Source organism: Silene latifolia, chromosome 8 (assembly GCF_048544455.1).
Source record: "Silene latifolia isolate original U9 population chromosome 8, ASM4854445v1, whole genome shotgun sequence".
Classification (NCBI taxonomy): Eukaryota; Viridiplantae; Streptophyta; class Magnoliopsida; order Caryophyllales; family Caryophyllaceae; genus Silene; species Silene latifolia.
Window position 1 is genome coordinate 112,367,515 of NC_133533.1, and position 26,178 is coordinate 112,393,692.

At 37.6% G+C, this 26,178-nt stretch overlaps 4 protein-coding genes and 1 non-coding gene across 6 annotated transcripts; 3 read left to right on the forward strand and 2 right to left on the reverse strand.

The window, feature by feature from the left end:
- The first annotated feature begins 2,559 nt into the window (after window positions 1-2,559).
- Window positions 2,560-4,059, forward strand: LOC141595782 (uncharacterized). The gene has a single exon (XM_074415747.1). It carries the CDS (start codon window positions 2,560-2,562, stop codon window positions 4,057-4,059), a length of 1,500 nt encoding a protein of 499 aa, XP_074271848.1.
- A 3,377-nt stretch (window positions 4,060-7,436) lies between these two features.
- LOC141597397 (uncharacterized) lies at window positions 7,437-9,314 on the forward strand. The gene is made up of 2 exons (XM_074417852.1): window positions 7,437-8,194; window positions 8,656-9,314. Exons 1-2 carry the CDS (start codon window positions 7,571-7,573, stop codon window positions 9,010-9,012), a joined length of 981 nt encoding a protein of 326 aa, XP_074273953.1. The 5' UTR covers window positions 7,437-7,570; the 3' UTR covers window positions 9,013-9,314.
- A 331-nt stretch (window positions 9,315-9,645) lies between these two features.
- TRNAR-CCU (transfer RNA arginine (anticodon CCU)) lies at window positions 9,646-9,718 on the forward strand. Its single transcript has one exon. It is a non-coding gene; the product is annotated as a tRNA-Arg (tRNA).
- Window positions 9,719-10,196: 478 nt separating this feature from the next.
- On the reverse strand, window positions 10,197-12,298 carry LOC141597398 (embryo-specific protein ATS3A-like). Of its 2 annotated transcripts, none has more exons than XM_074417854.1 (3): window positions 12,037-12,298; window positions 10,906-11,013; window positions 10,197-10,667 (listed from the first exon to the last, which is right to left on the reverse strand). In XM_074417854.1, exons 1-3 carry the CDS (start codon window positions 12,190-12,192, stop codon window positions 10,401-10,403), a joined length of 531 nt encoding a protein of 176 aa, XP_074273955.1. In that variant the 5' UTR covers window positions 12,193-12,298; the 3' UTR covers window positions 10,197-10,400. The 2 variants fall into 2 exon arrangements, with proteins under 2 accessions (XP_074273955.1, XP_074273954.1); XM_074417853.1 differs by lacking the exon at window positions 12,037-12,298 and adding an exon at window positions 11,231-11,550.
- A 1,215-nt stretch (window positions 12,299-13,513) lies between these two features.
- Window positions 13,514-16,813, reverse strand: LOC141597400 (SPX domain-containing protein 1). The gene is made up of 3 exons (XM_074417855.1): window positions 16,357-16,813; window positions 15,220-15,349; window positions 13,514-14,154 (listed from the first exon to the last, which is right to left on the reverse strand). The coding sequence occupies exons 1-3, from the start codon at window positions 16,681-16,683 to the stop codon at window positions 13,715-13,717; spliced, it is 897 nt and encodes a 298-aa protein (XP_074273956.1). The 5' UTR covers window positions 16,684-16,813; the 3' UTR covers window positions 13,514-13,714.
- Between the last annotated feature and the right edge of the window lie 9,365 nt (window positions 16,814-26,178).

Consider the following 26,178-nt stretch of genomic DNA (forward strand, 5'->3'; position numbering starts at 1 on the left):
TGATATCAACAAGAAAAAAAGTAAAAAATGAGATTTCATAACTAATAGATTTAGTACTAAAATCACACTATAATTTGTAAGATTGTCAATAACCGGAAAAAAAATACCAAAACATCAAAATTGAAAAAAAAAAACGGAAATGGAAAAAAAACGGGTCAATGAAAATTTATCTATTTTAGTAGATCTAAAATTAAAATTAAAAAAACTCACAAAATTAAAACAATATTATATAGCAAGACGATATAAGGAGAAAACAAAACAACAAAACTAAATAAAAAGAACACTCAAACATCAAGTTAAAAAAAAAAAAAAAAAAAAAAAAAAAAAAAAAAATTTGACGTCGGGCGGCGACGGCGGCGGTGGTGGCGGCGGCGGCAGCGGCGGCAGCGGTGGTGGTGTCCGGTGGGTGGTGGTAGGTGGATGGTGAATGAGTAAATGATTTATTTGGATTTTTTGGGTTTTTTATTTGTTTGGTTTTTTGGGTTTTTTTTTTTCTTGGTTTTTTTGGAGAGAATATGGAGAAGTGAGATATAGAGAGAGAATGAGAAGATGTGATAATGAGTTGGTGAATGAAAGATGAGGAGGATTAATGTAGTTAATGAGAAAATTAGAGGAATATGACAAAATTAGAGCATTAACCTTAATTTTTGGGTTCTCATCTTAGCCCTCCATTTCCAAGATCCAATGGTCCATAATGGGACTTATGGACTCAAATGTAAGAGGAGGACTCATTTGATCTTTTCACTATATATATATATATATATATATATATATATATATATATATATAGAGGTGGGATCCGGTGAGAACGATCACTCGGTGAGAACGGTGAGAACGATCTTTAGTCATAGGATTAAAACAATCAACGGTCTATATTAGAAACAAAATATGTGGCCAAGTCATAGTTCATTCAGCATTTTACGGGCCATCCCTTCGTTATTCCTATATTTGATTGGCCCACTAGTGCCACTACATTATCATCAACTACATTTTTCATCAACATTATTTCACTCTGATGTCGATGTCACTGGCTATACCACCGTCAATCAAAGCCGACCACCAATTTAATATTTTAATCGACCTTCATCATTCTTTCCTTTTTCACGTATTAAACCGACAATTACCACCTAAATCGACCGCGACTACCACTGCACGATCAATGCTCCTGCTGGTTGGCGAATGGCGACGAAGATCTTGTGACAGTTGCCGATGTCGGTGCAACTCCAGCGATCAACTAGACCATTTATCCTACCTCAACTTTCCTATTTATCATCTCCATACCCTCACCAGTCACTCATACTGGCTGCCGCCACCGGCGAGTTTCGACAATGACAGCACACCACCAACGACTGTCACAACCGACCCCTTCTCCCCATAAGAGCTACGAGTTTTCGATCTAATTTGTTGCGTATCTAGCCACTGTTTTAATGTATCTAGTCACTATTTTATTGTATCTAACATAGATACACAAAATTAGTTATTAGGTACATTAAAATTGGATTGAGATACGTCAATAAATAAACCAGTTACATTAATTTTCTTAGATTCGACAATGGTAATGGTTGGAAGGAGAAAACACAGGTGACGATGAGGAGGCGTTATTCAGTACTGCGACGTGCTCGGACGTCGTTGAGTGTCGGTTAAGTGGTTGACGAAGATGTTGATGCCGGTGAAATGCCACTGCGCCGGCTGAGGATCTCGCCGGTGAAAGGCTGATAAGGATGGTGGTCGAAGTGGAGATGGAGAAGAGAAGAAGCAATTTACGGCGCCGGCGTTGTTGGTGATCGTCGCCGGACGACGACAAGTGATAGTTGGTGACAGTAGGTGATAATTGGTTATGGGGGATTTAATGAAGCAGGGGAAAAGATAAAAGGATATAAGGGTAATTAAGTGAGAGAAAAGTCAAAATTGAGTTTGGATTTTTATGCGCGTGAAACCGTGAGTTGTTTATGAGGTGAGACTCCCTTGAGAGCATGTTCTCACCGTTCTCACCGAGTGACCGTTCTCACCGGATCCTAAATCTATATATATATATATATATATATATATATATATATATATATCGGTTTTTCTAACGCGTGCCCTGAAGGCACACGTTAATAATCCCTTATCCATCTGGTTTCCACCCATAATTAACTATTTACCATTAGTTTAGAAAGTTTTAAAAAATTACCTTATTTATATTTTATTTGCTCTCACTTCTTTCTATCTATAATTACTCAATTTCCATTTCATTGACTCTTCTTATTTATACGGCAACGCACCCTCCTTTTAATAGTGATTTTTCATCCCAATATTCATTGTTAGTATTAGTAAATATTCTGTATATATTTCTTAATTGCATTTAATTTGTTATACGGTTTCCTTGTATTTAGCGATTGTAATCTTCTCATACAAGTCATGTAACTATATATATCTAATAATACTCACATCCCAAGTTAGGGATTCATATTATTTACATGGTATCAGTGTCTAGGTTCATTTCTTGTGTTTTTATGCTCATGGCAACACAAATCTAACCGGCATCCTCTTCTTCACCGCACCTAGCCTCACGCCAAGATGGTCGGCGAAGACAAATCTGATTCTACCAAACCCTCTCTTCACAAATTTCGTGTCCTAGACGGCCTCAAGGTCTCTTATTCCCTATGGGTCGACCTCTTCACTCTTCATGCTCGTGGCTATAAGGTTTTGCATCATATCGACGGCACCGACCCTCCGGCGAAGACGGACCCGTTGTATGACGCATGGTCAGAAGTCGATGCCATTGTTTTACAATGGATATATGGCACCATGTCAGACGACTTGCTACCTCGTGTTCTCAAGCGCGACTCGACCGCTCGGCAGGCCTGGACTCGAGTTGAGAACATCTTCCTCAACAACAAGGGTGCGCGTGCTGCTAGCCTCGAGCACGAATTCAACAATCTCAAACTCGGTAAGTTCCCTAATTTCGATGCCTACTGTCAACGACTCAAAGATTTGTCAGTGGTCTTATTGGATGTCGGCGTTGCAATTAATGAGCAGCGTTTGGTGCTTCAATTGGTCAGCGGCCTTCCGAAGGAATATGACACGGTCGCGGCCTATATTAACCAAACGCTCCCTAATTTTGAGACGGCGCGGAGTATGATCGAGCTTGAGAACCATCGCCATGATAGCCGTGACGAACCCGCGGCTCTGGTGACCCATACAGCCCCCTCTGCTGACTCTCAGGAAGAAGCACCCAAGACCGGCCAATCTCGCCACAACCGCCACAGTGGTGGAAAACGCGGAACTAATAAGGGAGGGGGACAACGCAGCCAGTCAAAACAGGCCACCAATTCCGCCATGCCTACTCCCATGTGGGGTCCCATACCGGCGTGGCCATCCCAGTGGACTCATCCACCTTGCCCATACCCCACCTTCCCCGGGTGGACCCAGCCATGGCAGCCTTGGCCCATGACACCACCATCTGCCCATCACACTTCCTCTCGAAACAGCTCCAGTAGCACACGGCAAACTGCTGCTGGTACGGGTTATGGTCAGGCTCACGTAGCCGCCACAGACAAAGGCTCTCAAGCGACGGATATTGGTCAAGCCTTCAATGCTCTCACCCTCCAACCGTACAGTCCATTTTATATGGACACAGGAGCTTCGTCACATCTATCCGCGGACGCGGGTATGTTTAATTCCCCTCTTAATTCTAGTACGATTCGCTCTATTTATGTCGGGAATGGCGCTAGTATTCCAGTATACGGGTCTGGTCACACCGCACTTAACACACCCACCCGCTCCCTTCACCTTCATAATGTCTTATATACACCGAAAATAATTAAAAACCTTATATCTGTAAGACAATTTACTAAAGACAACAATGTCTCTGTCGAATTTGATCCCTGTGGTTTTTCTGTGAAGGATTTAGCGAATGGGAATCTGATTCTTAGGAGCAATAGTGATGGCGATCTTTACCCCGTGTCAGCCGTGTCCCCTGCGTCAACCTCCGAGTCGAGTCCAACTCGATCTCCTTGCTTTCTCTTCCGATGTTTGGCACTCCCGTCTAGGACACCCGGGAACTTCTATTTTTAATTTTGTCAAGTCTCATTCGCTTATTCATTGTACTAGCAAAGCAAAAAATTCTTTATGTCATTCATGTCAAATAAGCAAACACAAACGATTGTCATTTTCCGATTCTCTTTCAACTACTCTTGCACCGTTTGACATCATTCATAGCGATTTGTGGATTTCGCCAATCAAAAGTACCGCAGGTTATAAATATTATCTTATTTTGATTGACAACTACACTCAATTTGTTTGGGTATACCACTTAAAATTCAAGTAGGAAACCTTCTCCAAATTTCTTAAATTTCGCAATTATGTCACTACACAGTTCAATCGGCCCATCAAAACGTATGTAGTCCTGCCAGAGTACCCATCAGCCAGTGGGGGACCGCGGCCGTACCCACCAAATCCCCACTCATCACCAGTGAGCGATAAACCCAAGTTTCCTTAATGTGCACATCCCCTCCTGTGGCGGGTTATAAAGAGGGCGAACCAAGGGCGTGAAGTCACTCCCGCAAGTGACTCCACTCAGCCAGGGACGCTCCTCGAAGATCACAGACAATTATACACAACAATCATTATACTACACTATCAACCACCACCAAATCAGAATCCAATGTCAATACGATATACAACAACAACAGTAATCACCAACCACACTTATGTAATTAATACTGAGTAGGGAAAACCCTACCTGGAACAACAATCACCAAGATCGTCACAATCAGCTAATCAATATCGTCCTTCACTGAAATTACTTCCTATCAAACATACAATCATACAATCACAATCTAACATCAACAATACTCCCCAAAACCCCCAAATTACCCAATTAGGGTTTCAACCAACTTTAACAAAACGTCATAAAAATTATATAAAAAGTTTACCCTCGACACAAGGATCACAACGGCGTAAAGAACAAGATGATCCGACACTCCTAGCCTTGGGGATTTGCTAATAATGCGATGAATCAACTTACGTAACTTCCTTCTCTCAATTTAGGTTTTTAGAATGATAAAAAAATTTAAGAAAAGTGACGGACGTCTTTATATACCAATATCGCATCATTAACAAAACCCGTCAAAACTCAGCCCGTAAACTCACTTACTCGATCGAGTAAGGCACTTACTCGATCGAGTACCCTACAGGCAGACTACTGTTTTGCGTCAAAAACTACTTACTCGACAGAGTAAGCCCCACTCGATAGTGTACCCAAAGACTCATAAAACAATAGTATTACAAACCCAAACCCCACCTGCCACGACCCCCACATCAGCCCAAACCACACCTGCCACGCCTGCCTCCTCACATCCTCCCTCGACTACCTCCCCTCAACCCCGCAACTTATCCCAGCCATCGTCCCAACACTCCCCTGACCCACCCCCTACCTCATTCTGAGCTCACACAATGACCACTCGAGCTATGCACGGAATCTTTAAACCTCGTGTTTGAGAAGAGATCGGCCAACAAAGTAGTGGACGCACTTGCGAAGTTCTCCGCCAAGGATGCAAGCCTTTGTAATGGATGTTTTATTTGGGATCATGCCCCTCTTTTGTAACGAATTTATGTACACTTGACTTCTTGGTGGCTTGCACGCCCTTAACCCCGATCCCCCTCGTGATGTAACTGAACCCGTCTCTTCCACTTTTTAATATATATGTTCATGTTCGTCCAAAAAAAAAAGGTGTACATCCTACACGTCCACTACGACGACTATATATTGTACATATGAACATACTTATTTGTTGGGTATAATTTTTTACAAGTTTTTAAATGTTATTTTTAAGAAAAAAATAAATACGCCTTTATATTTACCTATTTTATTTCCATTTTAGGGTATCTCACCCAATTGTTTACCTTTTTATTTTATATATGTCTTTCGTGAGTAATTTGATTTTCAACTCTCAATTTGGTTCACATGTCATCTAATAATTAACTTTCTCCTCTTTTCTTGATCTTTGCACCAAAATCAAAGATAAACAAATGATCGAAACGAAAGGAGTAGTAAATAACCCCATAAATTTTTTCTTTGGAATAACACCACCTTCCACGTTCCTCACGATTTGCTCGTCGTGGTGATACATACAGTGATGCTCGTTGGCTCGTTGTAATCAGCACAAATATTAAGTTGTCTTTGTCCTAAGATGGCCATTGCCCATTGGTGATAATGTGACACAAGAAACAAAAGTCACCTTATAAATATTTCAAAAAAAAATTTGGATCAAGAGGAATTAGTCTTCAACTGCTAGTGCTGACTTTCTCTTCTAATTATTATTTGCGCTATTTGTCAATTTTTATTCCGGCATTCAGTGTGATAAAATAAAGATTTATAAGTAAGCCTTGTTTCTTTCTGTTTAAATTGAGCTCGGTTGAATTCACCTTAGTTCAGTTTAGCTTAGCTAGTTTAATTCAGGTTATTTCAGCTATATTCTTTTCAGCAAATTTCAATTCAATTTAGTTCGATCACTCAGTTCAATTTTTAATTTCATTCAACCCAAAAGAACAGGGCCTTAGAGGGCGAAAAATCATAGAAAAAAGGTAAATTGTACCTAATAGATGTAATCTTATCCATGCTAACCACTTTCCTTTTATCATTGCCTATGTTAACCTAAATAGGTGAGATTGATATATAAAATTAATTTATTAGAGAGAATAAGTATGGGGCGGGCTTAAAGAGTCGGTAGGTATGTATGATGTTGAAATTCATACGATATCTTGAGTATCATCATTTATGGATTTACGAAATTAGTATTATGAGATGATTTTGCACTCGAAAGTGAAAAGGCCGGGTTACTCCAAAATATAAGTTGTACACCAATCAAATACGGAGTATAAGGTAAAAGTCGCCAAACCAAATAAAAAAAATAATGATAAGATGATAAATAATACGAGTAGACGATTATCCCAAAATGATCACTATCAATATATCACCATTAGAAATCTTACTAATAACTCTATCGATGTATCACTAAATGACGTACTAAAGTGTTTCTAGATAAAATAAAATAAAACAAACTACTACTAAATACTAATGTATAAATTTTGTATTTTTACTTTTATTTGGTTGATTGTCGGTTTCATACTTGAGTCGTCTCCTAACAAAGCCTATGTATCATTATTCTCCTTCCCTTCTAATTATTAGTTTACCTTCAGGAAGTATTGGTAAATAAATGACGAGACGAATAAATTAGTATGGTCGTAAAATTTCGTGGCACTTAAAGCTATGACCATGCAAAGAGGATAATGAACATTTGTACCGGCCGTACTAAATAACAATACTCTCGTACCATTTCATTTTAGATCACAATTATTTCATAATCGTTGACCTTTAATTTTTTCTCAATTCTTCAAATTAATTTCTTAATCCATTTTAAACCCTCTACATAACATAATCTTCCTTTCTCAAAAACTTCATTCAAATTTATCATTCCACATCCATTCTTCGGGAGGATGCTATCAGAGTTTCTCATTCTCGCGTAATTTCTAGTTAATTTTATTATTTTCGAGATTTTATCCTTCTATCGTACCAAAAAAAAACATGGCGAATGCATGGAGAAGAGATACTAGAACTCTCAAACTACTATCATCAAATTCTCTTCTCTTACTTTTTTCAATATCATTTTTTCTCCTATTAATTTTTTTCTTCACCTCAAATCCCACAAAACTCATCAACAATAATTCCCAAAATACCCCTAATTCCCACCTAAAATACACATTCAATTCCCAAAAGATCAAACCATTTGACTGCAAGAATTCCCCACAATCACACCCAATAATTGCAACAATTACTGAAGGACTAAAATACCCTTTTATCTTTTCCTTAGCTGATCTTGGTTACTTACCTGAAAGACCAAATCATTTTTTTCAAAGAATTTTGAATAACAAACCCTTTAGAAGACCTGATATTTCTGGTCCTATACAGGAAGTTTTAGGCCGGTTTCGAGCCGAGGGTAAAAAGGGTATTTTAGTTGATGTGGGTGTTAATGTAGGCATGGCTACATTTGCTGCAGCTGCAATGGGTGTTCCAGTTGTGGGTTTTGAACCTGTTTTTGAGAATTTGCAAAGGGTTTGTGATGGGATTTATTTTAATAGGGTTAGTGATTTGGTTACTGTTTTTAATGCTGCTGTTTCTGATCATTTTGGGAATATTACATTTCACAAGGTATTATTATTGCTTCTTAATTCCGTCACGGTTCTTAGGCATTACGCTTTTGTCTCATCTATTTATGTGATTCGTTTTAAGTTTAAGATTAATATGCTGCTGGATTGCAGCCTGAACTGGGATAACTTTCATTTGACTTATTATTATTGAGGAAGAAAAAAGTCAACTGCCATTATGTTAGCTAAATATGGTAAAACTGACCCGATCTGATAATTATGAGTCGAGACCCAAATTAATACGACCCATGAAAAACTTGGCATGAAAGTTGTTGGATCTATAATTGGACATTTGAGATATAATAAAAATCTCTTATAACGAGTCTGATTGACTAACATTGTAATTATTGACACAAAAACGACTCGAAATAATGATTGATAACGTAAGGAACTAAGGACCATTTTTAGTTTCAATTGCGAGGTGGTTTCCAAGTAAGTTATTATAAAACCGTCTTTTGTTCACAGTTAGTAGGCCGACTTGATAATAGTGCGGTGTCTGCTGCCGGTGCCAAAATGTCATTCAAATCGAGTGAGGAGATAGCCGTTCAAGTAACGACCATACCACTTGATGACGTTATCCCAGAGTCACAACCCGTACTACTACTTAAAATCGATGTCCAAGGTTGGGAATATCATGTACTAAAGGGTGCCAAGAAGTTATTGTCAAGAAAGGGATCCAAGGCCCCTTATATAATCTACGAGGAGGACGAACGATTGTTGAAAGCTAGTAACACCACGGCTACAGAAATTCGCGACTTCCTCCAGAGTGTTGGATATGATTGCGAGGACCATGGCAATGATGCTCATTGTACCAAGAATTGATAGAGGATACTTTGATTGTTTTGCCGTGTCAATGGTCATTGACGATTTCAGATGATGATTCATGTTAGACGATTTTAAGTGATTGTGGGACTAAGGCTCGACTACTGTTGTTATTTTTGCTGTAATAATAAGAGTTACGTTACTTATGTAATTAGTTTTTGGGGTTTGAGTCCAGGTCACGAATATCACTGATTAACACTCGTCTCTAACAACGTTCGGGTGACAATGTGACATGAGGCTTTAAAGTGCCAACTATATATGCAAATTCATTTCCTGATCTTCGGTCAAGCAATTGAAGCAAATGAATTACGGAGTAATATTTTGTTAACACTTTTTACTCCATATTTTTATCTCTTGAATATTGATTTATATTCTCAATTCATTATTATGATTATCGATAGTTCTTACTAGTTTATCTTACAACACAAAAATTCTATCTCAATAGTCTAATTTCACTCCAAAAATTCCATTAATTTCATTTATAAAGAGCACATTTCTTGAGAGGGAACAGCATGTAGCATGTTTGCATAAACATAGGCCATAACAACATTAATATTTAAGGGTAGTTTTTTTTTTGGGTTACTGTTACTGATCTAATACTAGAGTAATAATATTTTACAATTAATGTAATCAGCGTCTGTAGCTCAGTGGATAGAGCGTCTGTTTCCTAAGCAGAAGGTCGTAGGTTCGACCCCTACCTGACGCGTATTTGTATCTTTTTTTTGAACAATGATTTTAAAAACATACGCCCTCCTAGTCGCGCATTTATTCCCTCTTTCCTTTTTCATGGTATTCGGATTTTCTTCCCTCTTTCCTTTTTTGGAAAGTTTCATGGTAGTCGACTTGAAATTAAGCATGGCTTCATTTGGTCCTTAATTATGAATGAAGGTGACACACACCACATTGCGATTAAAAGTGGCCTGGTGTGCCAGACACGGGGGCCAGGTTCACGTTAAATTTTGTGCCTCGGATAAGCGGATCAGCAGGTGTTGAGACGGGTTAACGGACCGTCATTTATTAAATTTGATACTCAATGACTGTCAACCAAATGATATCAGTTGAATCTGAAATGTCGATAATGCTAGAGTTGATGGGTTATGGTCTGTGGGCGAAGTTCTAACATATTTCCAACCGAAACATCTGTGATAGTCGCTGTAAACATACATCGGAGATACTACACTCAATTCTTCAAACCGACAATATCTTGACTGATCAAAGTGCAATGTACTTATACAGGGAAAATTACAGCACTCTGGCGAAACACACCAACACATTAAAATCCAAAATCAACACATCATCATCAAATTGCCACACAAATCATACGATTTTCCTCTTATTCAGATATAATAAATTCATAACCTCTCATAATTTACTCATCTCGGCTTGTTCTACAGATTCGGAGAGGCAGATACGCCATTGCAGTAGTTAAATCCAAACCAGACATTGTTTGGGAGCCAGCTTTTGAAGTTGAAGGTCACTGTCCTTGTGCTTTTCCCAGAAATTTTCACACTTTCGATCTTGATGCCATCACGACCCCTCCGATTTAGATAGACATAGCATACATCGTAAGTACATGGTCCTGAAATGTCAAATGTGTCTGTGGAGCATGCCTCAAATGTACCTGATCTAGGATCATCTATCTTTGGCACATATACCTGTAATTACAAGATACTACAGATTTAATTACGGGATACTACATGATTTGGGGTCCGTTGACATGAATCATCATCTGAAACCGTCTAGGCTATTCAGCAAGGTGCATTCTTCCAAGAAATACCCATTAACCCAAAGTTTGACTTTACAATCAAGAACAGCTCAAAATCCATAATTTATTGACAATTTTCAAACCAGAATAAAAAAATCAAGATCATAATGATACTGTAATTAGTATACCTGATTGCCTCTTTTATCACCAAAAGACAGACTAACTTGATCTTTAGGGCGTTTTGTGGAAGAGCAGCTAGTAACAATCTTAACAGTGTAAGGACAGCTTGACCCAGTCTGCAAATCACAATTACAGCATTTATCAGAAATTCAAACTGTCAATGTTGAATCGCAGAAAAACACAGATTACAGAATTAGACCGTCTCACACTGTAAAACGGTTTTACACAAAAATAAAGCGCAAAAAGTTCATTTATTTAATGGACTTAAAAGCTAACACACTTTATGACTAAAAAGGGTTATCATTAAAAAGTTGATTAAGCAAGATTAAGTACCAGATTAGGCTTAATCCTGTGAGAAAGGAGAGGAAGTGGGTCTGCAGAAGCAAAAATGTAGGAATCATCGTCGTCTTCAGACGACAATGATGAAGCTTGGAAAATGATTAAAGAGATCAAAGCAAAGAGAAAGGAGAAGGCAATATATTTGACCATTTTGATATGATTAGTGAGAAAACAATCTCCAAAACAATTAATTTGAGAAGATTGAATTGAATATATGGAGCTGGTTTAGTAGTGACAGCCAACCACCTGATTATAATATTATACGGAGTACTACATTTTCATGTGCTGTTTCCTACACACTAATTTCCTTCTTTGTTTGTTTAGATTTTTGGAAGGTTGTTATTTCATGATATGATCCAAGACATTAACTGGACTGACCCATATGACAGAAGGTCCAGCCCAACAAACGGATCCGACTCAGGCCTGGCTCTTGAGTCCCAGGCTCTTAGGACTACATTGAATTACTGGTACTTCACAATAGAAAGAAGCGCAGTCATTTTGTTTTATTCCATCATAATCCGGAACCAAAGAGAAATGAAAGGAACTTATCTCGGACACTGAAGCCGAAATTTTCCCTTTTATTTCCATACAGCAAGATCAATGGCACAAGGGGGAGTGGAAAAAATTATAGAAAAAAATACACAGATTGCAGAATTAGACCGTGTCACACTGTAAGACGGTCTTACACAAATAAAAAAAGCACAAAAGGTTCATTTTTAATATGGACTTAAAAATTAGTAACACACTTTATATGGCTAAAAGGGTTATGATTAAAAAGTTGATTAAGCATAATAAAGTACCACAGTAGGCTTAATCCTGTGATTAGGCAGAGGAAGTGGGACTGCAGAAGGGAAAATGTAGGAATCTTGTTCATCAGATGGTGATGATGATGAAGCTTGGAAAATGATTAGAGAAATCAAAGCAAGGACAAAAGAGAATGCAATATTTTTGACCATTTTGATGTGTTTATGATAAAAACAATCTCTAAAACAATTATTTGAAATTATTTGAATTGAAATATCAGAATATATGGAGGATGGTGTAGACAGTAGTGACTTGTGACTAGTGAGTCTAGTGATTGCCAACCACCTGTTATTAAAGTAATATTCCCTCCGTCTCAATTATTTGCTTATCTTTGATTAAAATACCGCTGACAAAGAATAAAAATGGAGTACGACGGAGAAAGTATACATGTTCATGTGCTGGTCCTTACACAGACTGACAGACTTGTGCTAATCCAGTTCAACACCATTTGTGTTCCTTTCTTGTTTTGTTTAGATTTTTGGGAGGTTGTTATTTGATGGTATGATCCAATAGTCCAATACCTTAACTGTACTGAAACATAAGAAAAATACAGGAGGTCCAGCCCAACAAACTGATCTGCTTCCGACCCGACTCTTGAGTCCTGGTGTCAAATGCTCAATGAAGTAGTTGATGGAATTCAAGATTAAAGGGGAGCGGTTACAACTTACAAGCGAGTTATGAAATGGAGTGAAAATACAGCAGGCCGCGCCCAACAAACTGATCCGCCTCAGGCCTGGCTCGAGTACTAGGATCAATGAAGTCAGTAGGAGTAGAACTCTCGACCCTGCAGCACAGCAAAAACATTCATCTGCCACATTAAGTTCAGTGTCTCTTAATGTATGACTCTTAAAGAGTCGAAGACACACAATTATTTAACACGGACACGAGTCATGTCTTATCGGATATGGTTGCTGTAAGAGAAACGATTATTTAACACAGACACGGATCACGTCTTACATTAACTGGGCTGAAACATAAGACAAAAAACAGCAAGCCAGGTCCAACAAACTGATCCGCCTCAGGTCCAGCCCTTGAGTCTGCAGCAAAACCATACATTTGTTTAGTGTGTTATTATTGGGTCGGATTGGACCAGTCAGGTCATTGTTAGGCACGAATATTATGTCAGTAACTCACCTTTGGAACCGAACAAGTAACTCACCTTGGAAACCGAATTGGAAATTTATTCATCAATATCCACACCGCGGGATCAATGGCACAAGGTCAGTGCAGCACTAGGGATACCCGCAGGGACAACGCCAGCACTCGTGTGTCATGGTGTGTCTGTAAGGTAGGATTACTTCTACACCTAGAGCATCAAAGCAAAAATTTCGCCATATGGGTACTAGATCATTCTGTTCAATATCAGGTGAAGAAGGGTATCTGGGTACAGTTAGGTACTAGCAGATTAGTAACACCCGCCCAACGGCAACACGGAAATTTTCCCATCAAAATCCACACACCAGAACCATCATATGAGCCAACCATATATTGCATTAATCCAAAGATTCAAACATTTAATCATACATCGTATCTAACTTATGCTTGGTACTACCTGATAATGTCACTTGAATAGAATTTTACGAGTATTACATCCGTGTTAGTATCTAATAGGGCCGTGGAAAAAATTACAGCAAAAAAAATTACATCCAGTAAATAGGTAAAAGGTTGAATTAACTACTTTGCTAGTTGTTCAAGAACAGGAATCTTGTTCCAAGTCTCCTCGAGGCCGCCTAATTGTAAAGGAGGCAATGAAAACATACTAACAGTAGAGCTTTTGCTTCTAATCTCTTTCAATGCTCGTAAAGCCGAAATAGTACTCTTCATGTAAAGACTCTCCATGTACTCTATCTCAGCAAGTTCCTTGGGACACTTGATTAGATTGGCAGGGGCGGTAGTAGTCTCGCAACCATCACTTGTGGGGGCAGTGGGGGCGGTAGTAGCTATTGTGCAGTCATCAGTGGGGAAGAGAAGGTCGAGTATTCGTTCACATTGTTTGACAAGCTTGTAAATCAAGTCTGTGGTGAAGAAGGGTTGTTGTAAGACTCTTTGAATGAAAGGGAGTCGGATTAGGGCACCTGTCCTCTTGTCGTATTTCTTGAGGATCTTTACGAGTCCTGAAAATATGAAAGGTCAATGTTAAAAGTTTTAGAAGAATGTTAATTTCAAACTTCGGTCAGTCCTCTGTTGAGTTCAAGTAGTGGCCGAGAGGTACAACATCGAGTATGCATGCAATGCGCACCTACAACTACCCTAGTACAGTAGTACCTCGAGCACTCGGATCAACTAATAAAGGGTGATCTAAGTAGAGATTTAACCTTTATTATTGGAAATGCCACAATGTTAAAACTCAAAAACGATCAGCGGCTAAATAAGCAAGGACGTTTCAGAAATAATGTTTCTAAAATAAGCAAATACGGAGTATAAGGGTAGAAAACTTAGGATTAATTCAAAATGTCTTGAGAGAGAATATTTGACATAAATCTTGTACTCCATTATAAAAAAAGATTTCAAGCCAATAAAAAAACATAGTATGATCAAGTTCTTTTCTATAACGTATAATACAACTTACGACTCATTAGACAGTCAAACCAGCACATCACATCATTACGAAGACTTGGTAGATCTCTCATGACTTTTCTACAACACCCAATTACTATCTTAAGACAAAACCTCACCCTACAATCACCATCACTTTCTTGAATAATATACTCCCTAGTTGGAGTACTATTATTGATATCATGGAAACATAATGACACAATTTGACAAAATGATAATATGTGGTCATCTTTTGTCAAATACAAGCACATAGCATAAGCATATTCTTTGGTAAAATGCCATATGGCATATGCTAAAGGAATATCCATCAAAGAATGGGACAGCTGAAATAACATTTGAAGTCCTCATTTGGCAACTACTCAAAAGAAGGAACTTCCAAACACATAGCATCAAAATTGCAACTTCCTAAACAGTGTAAACACTATTCCCATCACGATTCTCACATCCGACTAAAATAGAGGTGGAAATAAAAGGAAGTGGGGAGAGGTCTGATGTTAAAGACGGTTTTAAGCAAGATCAACTGACACTCTAGAAGTACTTCTAGACAACAGTATTAGAATTTCATTTTCTTGCATTAAAGTTACCATAATTATGACTTAATGAAGGATGGTAAAAGGTAGTACCTGTATAGTTGAGTGCACTGTAATTTTCCAACAACACCATTTCACCATGAAAATCAACAATCTCCTTTCTAATTTTGAGCATTTCATCATAATTGGATCTCTTTGCCTTTGCCACTCTATCTTGCAATTCCTAAACTCCACCAAAAATAACAAAAAAAATTACGTAAGTGTCAATTTCAACCGTAAGTCTACTATAAAACGGTCTTACAGGTAAAAATGTAGACTTGATCAAACTACAATACCATATCCATACTAATTACTCCTATAGTAGTCCTACCACACTAAAAAAAGCCATGAATCCCACCTCTAGTAAACACAAGTACAACCTAGAGATAGGACTAGCAGGACCGGTCACCCCATAATACGAGGACAACAATATTATACCAGTGTCTCAATGACTTCTGCAAATTGTCTAAATTACTTCCTCCATTCAACTCCACTCTACCATTTTGCTTTTTCACGTTTGCCAATGCGTGTTTTGCGCGGTAAATATCGTTAGCTACGTACTTGCAAAAATTATTAAAATTAGATATTTTTAATATACTTGTAAAGACGAATCGAACAAGATCCCACATAAATGTATTTTCACTTATGTATTGAGAGAAAATCGAAATTGAATATGCATTTATGAATAGTGTAGAAAATAGAAATAGGTAGAGTGGAGTTGAATGGAGGAAGTATAATTTTAGACTCGTAGGCTCGTGTAATTTCAATCCTAGCTCCATCACTAATCACAATTCGCAAAGAATTACCAAAAAAGCAGAGCAAACTATACACAATCAATTATAACTAACAAATTAACAATATACCAAGAAACTAAGATCAACCCATGAATTAATCTAAATTTAGCTCAATAGCCATTTAACAAAACATCAAATAGTAAACTATAACTAACACAACACCAAAACATCTTACTTCAAATCCCGACTCCGTCACTGGTCATAATGCTTCAGATTTCTAAACAACAACCACCATAAACCTAGCTAAAGCAGAGTAAACTATACCCAAACAATGGCAACAAAAAATTATACCAAGAAACTAAGATCAACCCACAAATTAATCTAAAATTTACCTCAATACCCACTTCATAAAACATCAAATAATACATAAAAATGAAATCTTTATTAATAAAATTACCTTCAATCTTATGATATATTCTTCTTCTTGCTCAACAAAAAAGGTATTGAATTTCTCAAGTTCATCTTCCAACAATCTTAAAAAATTAACCTCTTCTTTTGTCATCCCTTCTTCACAATCAATTCTCTGCCTTTTTATTGGACGATCATTAACATTATCTTCAATATTATCATTGTTTATATTTATATTATTATTATTATTATTAACATTGTTTTTTGGAACAATAAGTTTCAATTTTTTCTTCAAATCTTTGTATGATAAAAACTTGTCTCTCCATTCTGGTAATGTTTCTTCAATTTGGTTGCTCAAACTCTTCCCAAACTTCATTGTAAATCAATTAATTTTATCAAAGATTCAAACTTTATTAATTGGGTATTTAAATTTTGTGATTAGAATGATTATTGTGCGATTGGGTATGAAAAAATTGTGTTTAATTTAGTTTACAAGTGAAGAAAAGAAGATGCTTAAATGGTAAATTGAGGAAATAAATAAAGATATTTTTAAGAGGAATAGTGACAAGAATATTCGAAATTGTTGCGTACGAATATCCTTAATTTAATTGGGTATGCAAATTGCAAAAGAGTTTATTTCAAGGTTTTATTCTTTGTAAGCTAAAGATATGCTTTAAAGATAAAAAGATATGCCCATTTTTTTCCTATAAAAAATACTACTCCTTAGAGTGGCTTTTGTGAGGTGGCTTGAGGTGGTGGCTTGGTTTAAGAGTGTTAGTTTAGTTAGTTGAGAGGGTGGGTATTTAATATTCTAGATTTTATAGGTGATTAAATTCGGGTTTTGTATTAGCGGGTTAACCGGTTTTACAATGGTTCGTGAGCCGAACTTTTGTGGTTTATGGGTTTTGATTGTTTTGTAGATTAGATTTTTGTAAATTTTGAAAAATACATTGTTTAAACAGTTTTGTCGATATACTGGACTAATTATTAGATCTAATGAGTCATTCTCTTGTTTACATGAGTTACTTTTGGCACATGGTTGGTTAACTTGGTTTTCATTTAGGAATGTAGAGTATAATATAGAGGAGTAAGTCTTGCTTAAAACGGGTCGGATTTTAAGACGGGTTGTTGTGTGAGAGGAAATGGGTAGAGGGAACAAAGGTGGGACCTCCCATGTGCTTCTCCACTCACCCTAAATGGGTATTTTGTGAGAGAATATGGTATCCGTCTTATTAATAAGACGGATACCTTGGTCTGAAATAAGAATTGGTGAATATAGAGGAATATTCTTTTGGATATTACTCTTCTTATTTCTTAATGTGAGGTGGCTTAAGCAGTTAAGCCTTAAGGTGGTGGCTTGGTTTAGGGGTGTTAGTTTAGCTAGTTGAGATGGTAGGTAGGTATATAATATTCCGGATTAGATTTATAGGTGATCAAATTTGGATTAGGATCGGTTGATATGATCTTTATTTTGGTCCACATATTAGCGGGTTTTGGATTGGTTTATATGTAGTCCTGACTTGTATATATTTTTGGAAAAATTACATTATTGCCAATCTTGTTAGTAGGTTGGACGAGTTATGTCTAATGAATTGTGCTGTCTATGAACAACTCTAGTATACATACATGTATAATAAATGTATAATGTACTTGTATGTATGATGTATGAGTTGGTATTCATTCATATGAGGTTGTGCAAGCGTAATATAAAGGAATATCCTTTGGATATTACTCTATGTAAAAGAATGGTTTAATTAGTTAGCTAATGTAGAGTGTTAATTTGTTAATTGCATGATTGGGGTTGTTGTCGTCAAATCTTAGACAAAGGTAGTCAAGATAGAGTGGTCTATTCTACGGTGTCGACTTTTTTAAGTCAATAGTATTTTTGAACGTTCCAATGTATTGGAGAAGATATCTTTCTAAAAAGTAATGTGATATATTAATTAAATATTAATTGTACACTTTTAAATTTAGCATATACTCACATTTCTCTCTTTTAAATAGTATATACTTCGTATTTAAGTTATAAAAGTATTACTCTTTTACTTAAAAAAATGTCTAAATTGGTGTTGTAGGGACTTTTTTTTCTCTCTTTTTCTTTTTTTTTTTGTTTAAAAAAAACACACGAATTGGCATGCATAGAAAGGCATTCTTTGTGTGTCGCATGCCTTGTTTAAAGATAGTTGTTAGGATATTTTCTATAAGCAAGTCCCATGAGAAAATAAAGGCATAATTATTGGAATATAGGATATTCTAGGGCATGTGTGTACGATGACCAAACAGGGGCGGTTTTGGAGGGGGTGCAGGGGGCGCAGCCGCACCCCCTCAAAGTTAGAAATAAATAAATTATTGTGCAATACTCCCTCCTATTCCATATATTCTTCCCCTTTAATTTTTACCCAAAAAATAAGGAAATCAATTTGCACCACACAAAACACACTACCCCACATGTCATTGAATTTGGACCACACAAATCAACCCAAAAAAGGAAATAGGGAAGAAAACCCGAATAATCGAATATGAAAATAGGGAAGAAAACCCTGAATAGGAGGGAGTATATTTCAGTGTTATTTGTTTGGTTCAGTGGTAAGAAGCATTAATTCTAACCTAGAGATCATGGGTTCGATTACTACAACCAACAATTTTTGTGTTTTTTTATAATTATTAAGTACTCTCTCCCTAATATAACAAGTAGTTTTAGTATTCTAATTATAAAATTCTTGATAAATACGTCCATCATTATTAAAAAAATTTACCAAAAAGAATAATTTGTTTGGTATATAATCAATGTTTTTTCCGTATTCTAATTTTGCGTCAGTTTGATAGCCTCGTATTAAAAAAATCCTTTAAAAAAACACATCCTTTAAGAAAGAAATGTATGAAATTTTATTATATTAATATTGATTTCGCCGCCACGTACTAAAAGTCTTTTAATTTTGTAAAATTTCCGCACCCCCTCTGTTCAATTCCTAGAGCCGCCACTGTGACCAAAGACTCTTACCACTTAAACATACATTTTATTAATGATGAAATCTATAATCACTATCTTTGATAAGCATAGGTAGAAATTTAACCGTCGACAGTCATAAACTTGTGACCTCTCACACCCCCCCCCCCATCCCATTTGCCTTCCCTTCCCACTTACTCATTCTCATTCTGTCACAAACTTGTGACAGAATAGTGCCGTCACAAATGAGAATTAGTTGGTAGAAATTAAGATATACTCCCTCTGTTCCGGTCATTTGTTGTCCTTTTTCATTTTGGGGCGTCTCAATCAATTGTTGTCCTTTTTATTTTAAAAATGAAATTGATGAGTAATTTGATCATTCACACTCAATTTATTCCACTTGTCATCTAGTAATTGGTCCACTTCTCTTTCCTTGGTCTTTGTGCTAAAACCAAAGAATAACAATTGATCAGAACGGGGTGAGTACTTGTACTCTCAACTCTGTATATGATAACTTGAAATTAGTTAATTAAGCTTAAATCAACGTAAAATCACCCATAAAAAAACTTAGGTCAACTAATAAAAGGTTGTTATAACTTAATTAAAGGTTTTAAGTTTGCAATAATGTTAAAATTCATGAAAGAGAAATTTACTACCTTTAGTGGTATTACCTAACTCAAATTCAAATTAAAGCGGATGGTATACACAAAAACAAATCTTAATAATCCAAACTTAAACTTAGATTATGATCGGTAGAAAATACATAAATAGATAAGAAAGAGTAATATTTAAAAATGTTGGTAAAAGACTGTCTACTTATAATTTTCCGTGAATAATCTTGTTGGGTTTGTGCCTTGATTCTGTTAGTCGCCGTATCTGTTATAGGGCTAGGTCTGTTTTGGCCTTTATTAGGTCATTCTGTATTAGGTCTTAGAGAGTATTATATAAACTCTCTAAGCATCTACCTAGCAGTCATACCGTCTGAATATGTAATCTGAAAACTCTTCACATATCAATAAACTTTCTCCCTTCTGCTCTGTGGATATAGCTAACACATCGTTAATGAATATAGAATGTAATCAACACTCGACCCGAGACGGAGCTAGCCAAGCTGAGCAATTGGCGCATTGAATAAAGATGGTATAATTCTTAAGTGACCAAGAATATGCTGACTAGTAAGAATAATCTTTAATTTATATTATCGTACAATTTTTTTGTGACATATTCAAACGAAAGAAAAAAAAGGGAAATAAAGAGAAATAAAGAGGCATATGCATATTTATACGACTGCATTTAAAAAAAAAAAAAAAAAAAAAAAAAAAAAGAGGCATATGCAGTACGCGGGCCTAGCCTAGCTGGAAAGGGACCCGTACCCGTGCAAATCCGGATCTTTGCATGGCATATTCTCTTCATAAACTAACATGAACAATTGAACGTGATTAATAATGCTCGTACTTGCATTTTTTGTCTCATTTTTTAATATGTTTTTCAAGCTAAATCTTTGATTTTCTCATAATGATCTGCTTATCTAGACTAATTTAAATGTTAAAAAGATATTTAATATTTTATATTAATAACTGAGTTTATGAGCAGCTATAAAAAATATTATTATTACTGAAGGTTGACTGTATTAAAAGTGCTAGTAATAGTAAGACCAATATGATTGGCTATACTAGGGCATATTATAGAGCATGTTCTATTGGTTAGCCATGCATATGTTATTCCTATGTAACGAGGTTGATATACATAGTACGGTGATATGTAGACTAGTGTTGACTTGTGACTTAGTTCAGACTTTTCATAGCTGATCTGCTTATCAATATGTTTGATCGAATACTTATCTTATATTAAATGGTTTCATTTATTGATATTATCTGCTATTTCTGATGTTCGACATGAATCTTCTACTATAATACCAACGAAAACTCATTAACTACATGAATTTTCGATATAAATTTTAAGTGTTATTCGTATTTGCCACCTTATATATGGGTATTATTATGTAGAATTACTCTCAAACAAGATCTTATTCACCTCCCACTTTATGAATTATGCCTTTTTTTGCCTATTTATATTTATATTCATATTGAAAGTAACAATTAATTGAAGTTAATTATGTCACCCCCCGTTAGAGTCTATCCCCTTCATCTCTAGGTTATATCATAAGTATATGACATGTATACAATCATGCATTAAGTCAACTGTTCTCGTTATGTTTATAAAACTTCCAAGTAGATCAAATTAACTTCAACAACTTGTTCATTTTATTCAATTAATTACCAATCGTTGGTTGGCGCAGTGGTAGCATGGGGCTGCGCCAGGTAGGGAGGTCTGCGGATCGATCCCCACAACTGCGATTGGGAGGGGTTTAAATACCGTTATCCTTGGACATGCTCCGAAATCCGGATTAGTCGGTCCAATGTGGTTTGAATTACCGGATGATTTAGACCAAAAAAATTTATTCAATTAATTCGAGTTCTTCTTTATAAACATGTCGACATAGATATCGAAATTTTGGATTTGTTTTACGGAGTATATCTAGTAATGAAGTTACAATTAATTATAGATTATAGATATGTCCTAATTAGAGGATCAAATGATATCTTTCCAGTTATTGGTCCTTAGTTACTCGTTGTTATGAGCTACACGTCCAATGAATATATACTATATCATAATATCCATTTAACTTACTAGTTCGTCTCCTAAACGATAACAAACTAGATATGTATATATAAATTGATTTACTATAAAATTGGTAATAATTGACAATAAAATGAGTACATTAGTTATGTATAATAAATTTTCAAATAATACAAATAATAGAGTCAGTCTCTCAATAATTTGGTAAGAGTTTGTCCAGTATAAAGTGCAAGTCTTTATATTAACGTATATTCTTAACTTATGCGTACATAAGTTATAATAAATCCATAAAAAAAGTAGACTTAATGTCAAGTTAAACATAATTTTATATCCATAGAGACTAAAGTTGACATAAAGAGCTACTTTGTATTTGCTTCTAATAAACGGCTCTATGCAATTTGAAAGGGTCCTCGTAGATACTCAAGCATATAACAAGATCACAAATTCTCACTGAAAACGGACATATACATCATAAGCTAAAAACGGGTCAAGTAATACCTAAATGGTTAGATAAAAATATATCGGACATAATCTGATAATAATCATATAATACTCCCCCTCATTCCATTTAGGGGGAACCTAGCTAGTATAGTAGCAAAGGGTAACACTCACTACCCCAAATATCCAGGACATGATTAAAATTATCGATTTTTGCTACTCCGAAATTCTTATATAAGTGGTGTTAGTCCAGTGGTAGCTGGGTTAAACCTTGAAGCTTGCAGAAATTCAGGAGTTGAGAGGTCCCAGGTTCGACTACCAGCTGGAGCGATGATCACTTGGCCACTGCAGCCCCCGAAGGGGGTGGCTTACATGGTCCATGTGGTGGTGCGGGAATGCATGGGCCCGGGGGGACTCAACCCCCTCGTCATCAAAAAAAAAAAAAGAAATTCTTATATATGAACCTTAACATAACCTTAAAACAATATTAGGAAAATTAGCTACCCAAAAATTTTATTTATAGGTTCGCTCCTGTTAATTTCCATCTAATATTACACATCTTATCAGAATATTGATCTTTTAAGCTTTTCCTTATTAGCTAGTCTTGCTTGTGACAGTTATAACCTTGTGACGTCTCGCTATCCCTTTTCTTTTCAAAATTATTTAAATCGGTTGTAAGACGTTACAAACACACAACTAAGAATTTGCGTTCCTTATTTTAGAGTTTAGACCTATTTCGTTAGGATAGACCATTTCATTTCGCAAACAGGCGGTGATGATGGGCTTCTGTAATCTAATGTTGCGGGCTAGATTGTTTAAATGGGCTTTACACTAATCATTAGTTTTTTACCAAAAGGCCTTCAAGTTTCGACAAATCTACCCATTAGCAAGAGATGTCGAGATTGGCCCAAGAAAAATGACTGAACTCCAACTTATTCCATATTTATTAAGCCGTGTTCTTTTTGACTGAATGAAGCTGATGAACTGAACTAAATTGAGCGAAAGTGAGCTAAACTAAGCTGAATTGGGTTATAGTGAGTTGAATGAAGCCGAACTGAATAGAAATTTGTTGAGATGAATAGAGCTGAAATAAACTGAACTAAAGTGAGCTGAGCTGAATGAATTGAGCTAACTTGAGGTGAATGAAAGCTGAAATTAAGCCGAAAAGAACAGGGACTTAGCCCGATAAAAAAGATTTAGTGAAGGAAAAATTTAAATCACTCTCACTATGCATTATGACTAGGGATGTTAGGGATGTTAGTGGGGTGGGTATACGTGAGTTTGATTATGCAACAACCCTCCATTGTCTAAGATTCAAGTTAAATTTAACTTTTCTTTTGATTTTATTTCAGTTTCTTATGCCTAAAGATTTTGTTAGTTTTTTCAACCAAAATTATGAGCATGTTTGAGAATGTAAAAAAAATTGGCCGGCAAATGATGGAAAATTTTAAGCACTAGGGCATAATGTAAATTCAAGAACTATGCGCGAAAATAATAGCGGGTCTTACATAGTGAAAATCGGTATAATTATATACACGCTTGTCGCTTATACTCTATACGGTAAGACTACAAAAACATATAAAATCTTAAGACCCTTTGTATCGTAAAAATAGTCTGAAAATACATCATGGATCATTAAAAAACGGATACCTTTACGATTTGGTGTATAGCAAAACATTATGACAACATAAATTAAAAGTGGGATTTTATTTTCATAATTAGACGTCCAACAGTTGCAACATGCATGCACTAATTATCTACTCCCTCTATAACTATTGAATAGTGATGGGATATTCGTATTCGTATCAACCACTGTCAACATATCGAAGCGAGGTCGAGGATATCCACAAAGAAAGTCAACGACTTAGATGACTAGCCGATGCAACCCATCGGCTGTCACCTGGGTCTCGGCCCGCAACCACGGTAGAGACACATATCCGCGTACTCATATCCAAGACCCTCGGCCGGCCTGCCATGGGTCCATCGGCCGAGGGTAGAACGGTCTTTTCACCTGCTAGCCACTTGGCCACTACGTGACAAAAGGTGAAAGCCTATAAATACTCCTCAACCTTCATTGAGGAAAGGATCCACATTCTAACCTAAGAATTACTATTCATCTGATAATATCTCCCTTATCTCCCTAAAATACGCATTTAGCCAAGTAACAACTTATCCCTCTAAGTTTACTGACTTGAGCGTCGGAGTGAGTACGCTTGGCACAAAGCCAAGCCCTCGCCTTCATTGTTGCGGAGGCCGAGAGGAGCGATAAAGACAAGAGGGACTCAACTCAAGACATCATTCTACAGGCCACGGGTGGTAACGATACTTGCTCTGGAATTACACCCGGAACAATTGGCGCCGTCTGTGGGGGAAAGACACTAGAAGCTAGTCACATTCATTCCCAAACAAAAATATAAAAACAAAAAAAAACCCACCCCCAAAAGCTAAGAAGATGTCGAAACAACCAGAAGAGGCATTCGTGGCTGACGAAACCGAATTCTACCAAGACGATACCGTCCACAAATCTGGAGTTGTGCAACCCTCCGCCGGTCAAGTGACTCAACCGGAGTACGGATGCCAATAATACCGGACACTCCGCCGCCTGACCAGTCACCATCATGGGACATGTGGTTGACGTAGCAAACCGAAGATGCTCCCGGACCTAATGGGAGTACGCCGGCTCACACTGTCACGCCGACAAGAGCGACGGAAACCGTCCAGGAGACTAGGGCCCAAAATGTGACCCCAAGAAACTTGAACGGAGCATTAGGAGAAGCTGACCCTGTCAAGACACCGGAGGAGCCCAAAGTGGTCGTGGTGAACCTAAGTCCTTCTCGCACTCGTGAGAAGACAGCGTCGCCGCGGCACCGACGAGGCACCCCCCAGAGGAGTGAAAGAAGCCCGACTCGCCAGAGTCGGAGAAGAAGCCCGACTTACCATAGTCGGAGAAGAAGTCCTTCCCGCTACGAGGGGAGGAGCCGGACGAGGAATGCGAGGAGCCGATCGCCCGTGTCGTTCGACACGTGGTCGAGCGACCCCTCGCGCCTACGTCCTAGAAGCCCCGGTGCCAACTAAGCTGAAGTTACCACTTATAGCATACAAAGGAGAAGGCGACCCAACCGACCACGTCGAGGCTTACGAGTCTCACATGTCAGTATGGGAGCAACCCGATGAGGTTTGGTGCCGAATCTTTCCAACGACACTGCATGGGATGGCACAGAGTTGGTACAAGGGGCTACCCGACGGGTCGGTATACTGTTACGCCGACCTAAAGGACGCGTTCCTAGCCCAGTATTCCTGCAACAAGAGGAGGGACGTGGAGACGTCGGACCTCCTGACTATCAGACAGGAGGGAGGCGAGTCTCTCCGAAGTTATGTGAAGAGGTTCGACGCCAAGGTTCAAGAATTCGTGAGTGAACAATGAACGGCGACTTCTTCGGATGAAATGCCTCCCAAGGGGAGACCTAAAAAACGAGCTCATCAAATGCGGCGGCCTGACCTTTGACGCCGCCAGACAATTGGCTGATCGAGCCATTAAAGTGGAGGACTATCACAAAACCTGGGTAGGCCCTAGCGAGACCAAACCCTCAGAAAAGAAGAGGCGCCGGGAGGACAACCCGGATGAAGGACGCCGTGGCAATGATCGGTCACGGTCTGGTGAAAGACGTCGTGACAATAACAGGTCACGGTCGATAAAAACCGCCAGAAACAGGGACTCGACGGGCGCTGGGTGGAGTTCGGGATCGTACCACCAGAGGCGGTATAATGATAAAACCCCCCTCGTCGTATCGGCCGCCGAGGTCTTCGCCCTGAGCAAGCACGAGGGCCAGAAGTGGGAAAGGCCCC

Coding starts and splice junctions, on each gene's coding strand:
- LOC141597397 (XM_074417852.1), top strand. CDS start 7,571: ATGGCGAATGCATGGAGAAGAGATACTAGAACTCTCAAACTACTATCA. Junction 8,195..8,655: donor GGAATATTACATTTCACAAG/GTATTATTATTG, acceptor TTTTGTTCACAG/TTAGTAGGCCGACTTGATAA.
- LOC141597398 (XM_074417854.1), bottom strand. CDS start 12,192: ATGGTCAAAAATATTGCATTCTCTTTTGTCCTTGCTTTGATTTCTCTA. Junction 11,014..12,036: donor ACAGGATTAAGCCTACTGTG/GTACTTTATTAT, acceptor TGTGATTTGCAG/ACTGGGTCAAGCTGTCCTTA. Junction 10,668..10,905: donor GTGATAAAAGAGGCAATCAG/GTATACTAATTA, acceptor TTGTAATTACAG/GTATATGTGCCAAAGATAGA.
- LOC141595782 (XM_074415747.1), top strand. CDS start 2,560: ATGGTCGGCGAAGACAAATCTGATTCTACCAAACCCTCTCTTCACAAA.
- LOC141597400 (XM_074417855.1), bottom strand. CDS start 16,683: ATGAAGTTTGGGAAGAGTTTGAGCAACCAAATTGAAGAAACATTACCA. Junction 15,350..16,356: donor AATATATCATAAGATTGAAG/GTAATTTTATTA, acceptor GGTGGAGTTTAG/GAATTGCAAGATAGAGTGGC. Junction 14,155..15,219: donor CAGTGCACTCAACTATACAG/GTACTACCTTTT, acceptor TCATATTTTCAG/GACTCGTAAAGATCCTCAAG.